General features: G+C 38.6%; 3 protein-coding genes across 3 annotated transcripts; 1 reads left to right on the forward strand and 2 right to left on the reverse strand.

Moving 5' to 3' along the window:
* Positions 1-1922: 1922 nt before the first annotated feature.
* Positions 1923-2778, forward strand: LOC133322765 (protein-lysine N-methyltransferase CG9154). The gene is made up of 3 exons (XM_061531727.1): positions 1923-2066; positions 2159-2318; positions 2394-2778. Exons 1-3 carry the CDS (start codon positions 1923-1925, stop codon positions 2753-2755), a joined length of 666 nt encoding a protein of 221 aa, XP_061387711.1. The 3' UTR covers positions 2756-2778.
* A 1183-nt stretch (positions 2779-3961) lies between these two features.
* On the reverse strand, positions 3962-4567 carry LOC133322762 (prefoldin subunit 1). The gene is made up of 3 exons (XM_061531724.1): positions 4473-4567; positions 4237-4379; positions 3962-4173 (listed from the first exon to the last, which is right to left on the reverse strand). The coding sequence occupies exons 1-3, from the start codon at positions 4500-4502 to the stop codon at positions 3969-3971; spliced, it is 378 nt and encodes a 125-aa protein (XP_061387708.1). The 5' UTR covers positions 4503-4567; the 3' UTR covers positions 3962-3968.
* Positions 4568-5540: 973 nt separating this feature from the next.
* On the reverse strand, positions 5541-9472 carry LOC133322761 (sperm mitochondrial-associated cysteine-rich protein-like). The gene is made up of 3 exons (XM_061531722.1): positions 9372-9472; positions 7460-7918; positions 5541-5555 (listed from the first exon to the last, which is right to left on the reverse strand). The coding sequence occupies exons 1-3, from the start codon at positions 9447-9449 to the stop codon at positions 5541-5543; spliced, it is 552 nt and encodes a 183-aa protein (XP_061387706.1). The 5' UTR covers positions 9450-9472.
* Between the last annotated feature and the right edge of the window lie 414 nt (positions 9473-9886).

Raw genomic sequence — 9886 nt, forward strand, 5'->3', positions numbered from 1 at the left:
CAGTACTAGTGGAACTAAGCACAACTCCTACCAGTTCCAATACTAGTTATTGGCTAAAACTGGGTAGGCTAAAACTCCGTCTAATTCTCCATCCAGTAGTACGACCACTAGTGCTCATGCTGGAAGTCAAGTTAGTTATTCTACTAGATTCTCTTCCTATTCTACGGCTAGCACTCCGTCTAGCCATTCATCAAGTAGAATTCATTCTAGTGTTCCGACTAGCACTCCTTCTAGTCATCTTATTCCAACAACGAATGATCAAAACTTCCCATCCAGACAACAGCGTTACGGCCAGGTTTTCCGTCCGCCGAATAACTCCACCCGCCTGCCTACACAGCAGCAGGGGAGTGATCCAAATACCTCATTCCTAATCATGAAATTTAATTGTAATGGTCTTAGGAATAAGGTAATTGAGATCACAAACTTCATGCATGAAAACAACATCCTCATTGGTGCCTTGCAAAAAACGAAGCTGACCAGCAGTCCGGGAATTACAACATCATTCGGCGAGACAGAGATAGAGACCATGGTGGGGGTCTCTATGGCCATGTTTATCGTCCGCCGTATAACTCCACCCGTCTGCCTCCACAGCAGCAGTCCATGCTGAGGAGTGATCCAAATACTTCATTCCTAATCATGAAATTTAATTGTAATGGTCTTAGGAATAAGGTAATTGAGATCACAAAATTCATGCATGAAAACAATATCCTCATTGCTGCCTTGCAAAAAACGAAGCTGATCAGCAGTTGTTCCTTATCCACCTCCGGGAATTACAACATCATTCGGCGAGACAGGGATAGAGACCATTGTGGGGGTCTCGCATTCATCATCCAGCGAGATGTCAGATGTACCCTGACTTCCCCTCCGTCTCCTTCCAGGTCTGATCCTTTCCTGGAGGTTTTGAGCATTTCAGTTCATTCCGACGAATCTGAAATTGAAATTGTCAATGTATATATTCCGCCCGTCAACAGCATTGAGGCCAGTTATCATCCATCTGCTGCAGGGAGACAACAAAATTGTTCTTGGCGATTTCTACGCTCATCATGAGATATGGTATTCCCAACATCGAAATGATCCTCGCGGTGTTCGTATTGTAAACCAGATAGACAATTCTGATTTCGCTTCCATCAAAGAGGAATCCTCTACCAGAGTCACTGCCAGGTGTTCGAGCCCTCCGAACATTTCCATCGTCAGTCCATCGCTCCTTCCATACACTTCCTGGCAAACCAAGGTCGCTATAAATTCAGACCATATTCCCATCCTGGTCACGGTAGTGAAACCCAGCGGTTTCGTGGAGCCCGATCAGCGTACATTCATGAATTATATTAAAGCCAACTGGCACGGCTTCACAAAATTCATTGAGGACTCCTTAAGTCCTATGCCGCCATCCGTATGTGCCCGAAAGGTGATTTTCCGAGAAATTAATCAAAAACCGGCAAAACGCTTCATTCCTGCGGGCAGAATTCCTCTAATGAGACCAAATTATTCATCCAGAGAGAACTTTCACCAACAGCCAACCTGTTACAGCAACAACAACTCTCCAATAAGCCTTGGATTACTTTATAATGGGTCTTAGTCTCCGGCATTACCTTTGTTTTAATCATGCAAAAATAATTTGGAATATGGAGTTTGTATTTGACGTGTGACCTTACACCTTTATTTATATTTTTGTGAATGGATGCTATAGGGTTGTACAGTGGCGTTACAGCAAGTTGGTCACATATTACGTCAATATACATGGCACCCGTCATAATTTATCCGTCATTGAGGAAGATACACCATAACAAGTAATCATTCCCAATAACATACATCCAATCATTCACAATAACAACCAAAACAAACCAATTCTTGGGGGAAAACGTGTAATTGTCCATAAACTCTAGAAGAATTCGAAACATTTAGACTAACATATATTAAAAATTATGGAGGACGATGATATTTGCCTACCGGCCGATACCATGGCCATTTTGCAACAATTTCTGGCCGAGAAGGCCCAGCGGGAGCAAGAAGAAATGGAAAAGGTGCAACAAAAGGCTGGCAAAGATACCGAGTTCGAAGAGGATTGGGTGAGTAGTGAAAACTATGGTTTAAGTTGAGTTAAGGGGCTCAAACCTATCACTCCTTTCCAGTTCTAAATGTTTATGGCTTTATTTTCCAGCAACTAAGCCAATTTTGGTATAGCAACAAAACCAAACAGACCTTGGGATCTGTGGTATCACAACTGGTCGAGGCCGCTGATGGAAACTCCAAAGACTACAAAGTTGCCTTGCTATCCTGCCCTTCATTATATGGTACCATAAAGGAAATACATGAGAATGGTAATTTATTTTTTTTTTACAAAATATGTCTCCAAAATATCTCAAATAATACAATTTTATGTTCCTTTTTTCCAGTCAACATTTTCGAATACGACAAACGTTTTTCGGCCTATGGCGATGATTTTGTATTCTATGATTTTAATGAGGCAGATATTCCCGATTATTTACAACATCTATGGCATTCATATGATTTCATTATTGCCGATCCACCTTTCCTGTCCGAGGAGTGTATCACGAAAATATCGAAAATTATAAAAAATCTGCTCAAACCCAGTGGGAAAATTATTTTCTGTTCGGGTGAAGTGGTGGAACAGTGGCTGGTGCCCAGTCTGCCGGGTGTGAAAAAGTGCAATTTTCATCCAGAACATGAACGTAATTTGGGTAATGAATTTGTCTCCTATGCCAATTTCAATTTGGATGATTTTATAAAAACGTAATAAAAATTAGAGAATTAAAAAATGTATTTTTTGTTAGAGCCTTGAGAAAATATTTTTAAAAACACCACGCCTTGTTAGAGCCTTGAGAAAATATTTTTAAAAACACCACGCCTTGTTAGAGCCTTTAAAACCCTTGAAAAAATATTTTTAAAAACTCCACGCCTTGTTAGAGCCTTGAAAACACTTTAAAAAAATATTTTTAAAAACTCCATGCCTTGTTAGAGCCTTGAAAACCCTTGAAAAATATTTTTAAAAACTGCACGCCTTGTTAGAGCCTTGAAAACCCTTGAAAAAATATTTTTAAAAACTCCACGCCTTGTTAGAGCCTTGAAAACCCTTGAAAATATTTTTTAAAAACTCCACGCATTGTTAGAGCCTTGAAAACCCTTTGAAAAATATTTTTAAAAACTCCACGCCTTGTTAGAGCCTTGAAAACCCTTGAAAAATATTTTTAAAAACTCCACGCCCTGTTAGAGCCTTGAAAACCCTTGAAAAAGTATTTTTAAAAACTCAACGCCTTGTTAGAGCCTTGAAAACATATTTTTAAAAACTCCACGCCCTTTTAGAGCCTTGAAAACCCTTGAAAAAACGTTTTTAAAAGATCCACGCCTCGTCTAGGCCTTGAAAAAATGTTTTTAAATGATCCACGCCTCGTCTAGGCCTAGAAAAAATGTTTTTAAAAGATCCACGCCTCGTCTATGCCTTGAAAAAATGGTTTTGAAAGAACCACGCCTCGTCTAGGCCTTGAAAAAATGTTTTTAAAAGATCGTCGCCTTGTCTGGGCCTTGAAAAAATATTCTTTAAAAAATCCACGCTTTGTCTAGGCTTTGAAAAAAATATTCTTTAAAAAATCCACGCCTTGTCTAGGCCTTGAAAAAATATTCTTTAAAAAATCCACGCCTTGAAAAATATTCTTATTGGTGACATATTTTTTAAAACATCCACACCCATTAGACTAACCTCCAAATATTTGGTTGTCATTTCCAGTGAGTCCATATCGTCCCAGCCATTTCAAATTAGGGTCTCTTGCGATCTGGTTATTAAATAATTTAATGGCTACTTTTGTGTTCGTGTTTTAACATTTATCTTGTTGTTCATTGTTAAAGCTAAATGCAAAAAAAGAAATTGTTTTGAGTTCATCTGTTCCAAGATAATGCAATGGAGTAGAGTGGGCTATTGGTGTGTTGTTGTTGATGGTGATGTGATCTATCATCTATTTGGCTGCCTCGGCTTCTTTACGCTGTTGCACCAGTTCGCGTAGGCCATCCTCTTGATCCTTTAATGATTTCAGCAAGAATTCCTTCTTTTTGCTAAGCAAATCAATTGCTTTATCACATTTTTCTTGTTTGGCTTTGAGATCACCGCGCATATCGTTGACATTGGTCAGGACGAACATGCGGCCCACCGATAAATATACCCTAAAAACAAGAGACATTTTAGTACTATTTATGGTCACCCAATAGGAGGTCTCCCACACATACCTTGTATCATCGGTTAAATCACTGGTACCCTTTTCTGTCAGCTGATATTTTTGTTTGCCGGTTTTGACCATATCACACTTCATATCGATCATGTTGATTTTTTTCGTGGTCTCAATTTTATTGATTTGCATTTCGGTGAATGCCTACAAAAGGATATCAAGAAATTAATTCACTTCCATTAACCCATGACTCACAATTTGGGGCTATGCCATTTTTTGGCCCCGGGTGCTACTTACTTTCTTCAATTCCATATCCATTTGTTCCATTTTGTTGTTGTGCTACGTTCTGTAAATGCAATGAGAAGATTTTTATTAATTTTCATTATAAATTTTCTAAAAAATATAACATCTGCAGAATAAATTGCTACCTTTTCCAAAAGACCAGAGATTTTCTTATGGGAGATGTCAGATTTTATTTGACAGATGGTAGCATGTCCAAGAGTAGTGTTGTAAAACGGCTTTTGTTTTGTTTTATATAGGGAACACTAAATGCTTAACACAGTAGGGGTCACTAGGTAAGAAAATGGTTTAAAAGAAAATTAAAGAATATTTTGGAGGGTACAAAAATAGGCGTGGATTTATTAAAGCATATTTTGGAAGGTCCAAAAATTGGCGTGGATTTATTAAAGAATATATTTAAAGGGCCAACTGAGGCGTGGATTTATTAAAGAATATTTTTAAGGGCCAACTGAGGCGTGGATTTATTAAAGAATATTTTTAGAGGAATCCAAATAGTGATGGATTTATTAAAGAATATAAAAGGGTCCACCTAGGCGTGGATGTATTAACGAATATTTTAAGGGGATCCAAATAGGCGTAGATTTATTAAAGAATATTTTCAAGGGCCAACTGAGGCGTGGATTTATTAAAGAATATTTTTCAAGGGCCAACAGAGGCGTGGATTTATTAAAGAATATTATTCAAGGGCCAACTGAGGCGTGGATTTATTAAAGAATATTATTAGAGGGTCCAATTAAGCGTGGATTTATTAAATAATTGAAATAAAAAACTGTCGATTTTAATAAAACATATAATTATAATTATCCATTTTTTATTAAAAAAAGAAAAAATAAAAAAATATAGTTTTTTTAAATAAAAAAAAACGCTGCAATTAGCGCTTTTTTTTTAAAACTTGATAATTTCTTGTTCTTATTTTTCGATTTTTATATGTTTTCAAATTATGGAAGTTTCAGTCATATGTTTAGACAACATTTTTTAAAATTGTAATTTGACATGGTCCTTAAATTATCAGATCCTTTGTGTAAACTTTTTTGAGGTTATGGATTTTGTAAATCCATTTAGACTTCATTTAAAATCCACCTGTAATTGAAAAAATAAGAAAACGGAAGAAAAATGTTACAAAATTTTGGATATAAAGTAACCTTACCAAATAAATATTAAAAGTATGAGGTGGTCCTGTCCTGAGTAATATTTGTATAGTCCGTCTTCTCTCTATCTCTCTTCTCCCCTTAAAGTATTGAAATCTAACAACATGGTTTCGGTGGTGTACCATAACAGTGAGCCTTGCAAGCACATTTCCATTTACATGCTTGATAATCTTGTTTTAAATAACGGGCCGGACAATTCGATGGGAGACCTTGGGGATGGGTGATCATTGAAGGAAAATTATGATCGGTAAAGTAAAATCGAGAAACAATTTATGTTTTGACCCCTATGGAAATTAAATTTGCAAAAAATGGACAAGATCCGGACAAGATCAATATCTATTAATTAGGTCACCCAGCTAGCGAAAGTCAGTTGTTTTTTCTCAAGTCAATGTCAGAATTTTGGATTTTTGGATTTTGTTTACGTTTTTATTATGGAAGTCTATTCACAATAATTTATTTTGACAGCAAACTTGAGAGGCAGCTGATATCCAGCTGGTCTCCCTGGATGACATTATTTATAGGTCTTGGACAAGAACTTTTAATAGGCCATGAGCTGGATATCCCTGTAATTAAGTTTTGTAAAAATATTGTGATTTAAGACTTCCATTATGAAAAGGTCAAACAGCTAGCAAAGTCATTGCTTTTTCTAAAAACTGAATTTCATAAATTTGGATTTTTGATTTTACGTTTTCATAATGGAAGTCAATTCACATTAATGGATTTTGACAGTAAACTTAAGGCAGCTGATATCCTATGCTGGTCACCCTGGATGACCTTATTTATAGGCTTGAACCTCTTAAGTTTGCTATCAAAATTCATTATTGTGAATTGACTTCCATTATGAAAACGTAAACAAAGTCGAAATTTTTGACATTAGACTTGAGAAAAAACAGCTGTTTTTCGATTTCGATTGCTATCTTGGGGACCTTATAAATAGATCTTGGCAGCTGATATCTAGCTGGTCTCCCTGTATGACCTTTTTTGTCGGCCTTGAGGAGTTATAAATAAAAAGTTTGCAAATTTTGAAGACTTTCTAAGGGAGATGTTTTACATAAGAATAAAAAATCTATTCTTGAATTTCGAATCTAGTCAAAAATCTGAGTCAGCAGGCCTGACTTCAACCACAATTCCTTGATAGTGAGATTCGGAACGGTTTTTAAATATAAATGGTACATAGGCCGACGGAATTTCAAAATCTTTGTAAATATTGAAGAAGTTCATAGATAATTTTTCTAAAGGAGAATATTGGAGAATATTACGATTTATTTTTGGATTCGGAATCTAGTCAAAAACAAAAATTCATAGTATGGAGATGCTTTCGGAACGTTTTCTTAATATAAACGGAGGATCTGTCAAATGTAGTGGGTTTCAGGCAGAATACTACATTTCAAAATATTTGTAGAAATTAAGAACATATACTCCTAGACTTAGATGGATAACAAGAGGAGAATATTACAGGCAATATATACGATTTATTTTTAAATAAAAGAGATTTTTTTTAAAGGAGAATAATAAAATCTATTCTCGGTTTCCGAATCTAGTCTGTTTCTGCAGGCCTGCTTTTAAAATAATTTCCTAGATATTGAGATTCTTTCTGAAAGGTTTTTAAATATGTACGGAAAATCCGTAAATGTGGGGCTTTATAGGCAGATTACATTTCAAACACCTTCTCCTTCCCTGGAGAACAAAAACAATTATTCTTGGATTCCAAATCTAGTCATAAATACCTCGAACCTGCAGCGCAGTCTTCAAAGAATTTCCTAGGTTTTAATATCGACTGAAAATCTATCATATGTAGTATTCTCAGGCAGAATACTACATTTCAAAAATCCTCACCTTCCCAGTCTCCAGAAAATTGAAGAGAATCTCGAACTTACATGGATAACATGGTGGGGTATTACAGGCATTCCATATCCTTGGATCGGGTATACCAGCCTCCGGCAACGGTGGACAGCAGTTTGGTGATGGCGAATAGGGTACTGGTGAGGGGGCGGCACCCATAGGATTTGATGGTCCACAACAAGTATCACAAGAACCACAAGGTGGTGGACAGGCGGAACCTGGTGGAGAACATGAATTACCACCGCCACGACGTTTCTTGACACCCATAGTCATGTTGGCAAATCGCAAAGGAAATGCAGCGGGACAACAATTTGGTGTTGGCAGACACATACAAGCCGAACGACCCTGACACTGGGAACGTGGACATTTATCCTGGAGACCATTACGTTTGATGCAATCACAGGTGGTGTACATAATGCCGGAACGTAATTCATGACTGCGACAGGATTTAGGCTGGAAAGGAGGACAAAGATAAATGTTAGGTTATTTTCAAAGTTCAGGAAGAGTGTGTATATTTTCCAAGGTGAAGTCTCAATTTAGAATCCACCTTGAAGTATATTAGCTATCTCAAGGTAAATTCTATGGCAATGAAACTCACCTGGAAAATATACTTTAGACGAAAATTGAGAGGGGGTGAGGTGTTGGGTTCAACATGACGGCCCACATGGATTACAGGGTCCCATGCATGGACCACAGGGATCACAAGGTACTTGTGGCCCATTTGGACCACAAGGTCCACATTGAGTATTCCAGGGTGTGGGAGAGCAAGGATAACAGGGTCCACATTCGGGGGCTTCGTAGGGGCAACCAGGTATGCAGGGGCCACACGTACCGTAAGGGCCGCAGGGGCCACAAGGTCCACAGGGACCACAAGGTCCGCAGGGTCCACAAGGGCCGCAAGGTCCGCAGGGTCCACAAGGGCCGCAAGGTCCGCAGGGTCCACTTGGTGTTGGCACATAAGGCCCGGAAGGCATTGTCATTCCACAAGGCCCACAGTTAGGTGGCAAACATGGACCACAGGGTCCACATGGCCCACAAGGCCCACAAGGACCACATGGCCCGCAAGGACCACACGGCCCGCAAGGTCCACACGGCCCACAAGGTTCACACAATGGATACTGGCTGGTCGAGAAACACGGCAGCGGACCACATGGTCCACAAGGCGACGAAGGTCCCATTGGACATGGCGGACAGGCAGCACTCGGTTTATAGTTAATTGGTCCTGTTGGATAACAGCAGAATTCTCTTGGTGGTGGTACATCCAGCGTCTGAGGCTTCGGCTGACACAATATCGATTGACATACTTCCCTCGGCTCACATATTCGCTTCGGATAACAGACCACATATGGATCGGGCACCATTGATGGATAATAAATTACGCGAGGTTCACGGACCATTTGTGAGACCCATGTCAGTTTGGGGACTTTAATGACTCGCGTGGTATCGACCACTTTGGGTATGGTGATTTGACGGCAACGATTCACGACCATAGGTTCGGGAATTACTTTTTCCGTGAAGACTACACGTTTTTTGCATATCAAGCGGGGTGGTTGCTGGACCGTAATACATTTGGGTACGGGCGGCGGTATCCGGGGGGCACATTGTGGTATAGCATCCAGTTGGGCTCCATTATAACATTTGGGGGAGCACTAGACAGCAGGATCCGAAGTATCATTTCCGATATTTTGTAGAAGGCCACAATTGGGTTGTTGTAGAAAATGTTCGCCCAGCCAATGGACAATTCGGAACAAAAATTGAAAAGGTGAAATAGATGGCTATTGGATATGTCTTGTACTTAGGTAGCGCAATGTATGGGGGCCTGAATCTCAATGTCCGCAAAAACCGGACATTGGGTAAAAGGCCTTGAAAAAATGGAAAATATTCGAAAAAAAGAAGAGAGCCTTACCTCAAAGGGAGCACAGCAGGGGTCACATGGACTGCAGGGTCCGCATGGTCCACAGGGAGGACAGCAAGGATCACACATTTTCAATAATTTTTATCTGCAATAGGCAACGAATTAGGAATATATTCAAAACTTAGTTCTGGAAATAGCGGAACTTACGTTTTTTTAACTTTTTTGGTGGAGAGAAGGACTTAAAATTTTCTAGAGATTTCAATTTTTTTAATTAATTTATTTTTTTACTTAAAATTTGGAAGCAGCTTTTTATGGACGAGTTTTGAAATTGAATGAAAAACTTTTGAAAATTTTTCAAAAATGTATTCTGAAATATTTCAAAGGCAATGTGATGAATTTTGAAAAATATGTTCAGAAGCAAAGTGGTTTCCGACAAGGTAGGTAATAAATCCACCCCTTGTTGGATGGGCCTTGAAAAACGTCTTCTTTAATAAATCCACGCCTTGGTTAGGACTTGAAAAAAAGTCTTCTTTAATAAATCCACGCCTTGGTTAGGACTTGAAAAA

The sequence above is a fragment of the Musca vetustissima genome, unplaced genomic scaffold (assembly GCF_032173495.1).
Source record: "Musca vetustissima isolate MV318-11 ecotype Yass unplaced genomic scaffold, APGP_CSIRO_Mvet_v1 utg31919, whole genome shotgun sequence".
NCBI lineage: Eukaryota > Metazoa > Arthropoda > Insecta > Diptera > Muscidae > Musca > Musca vetustissima.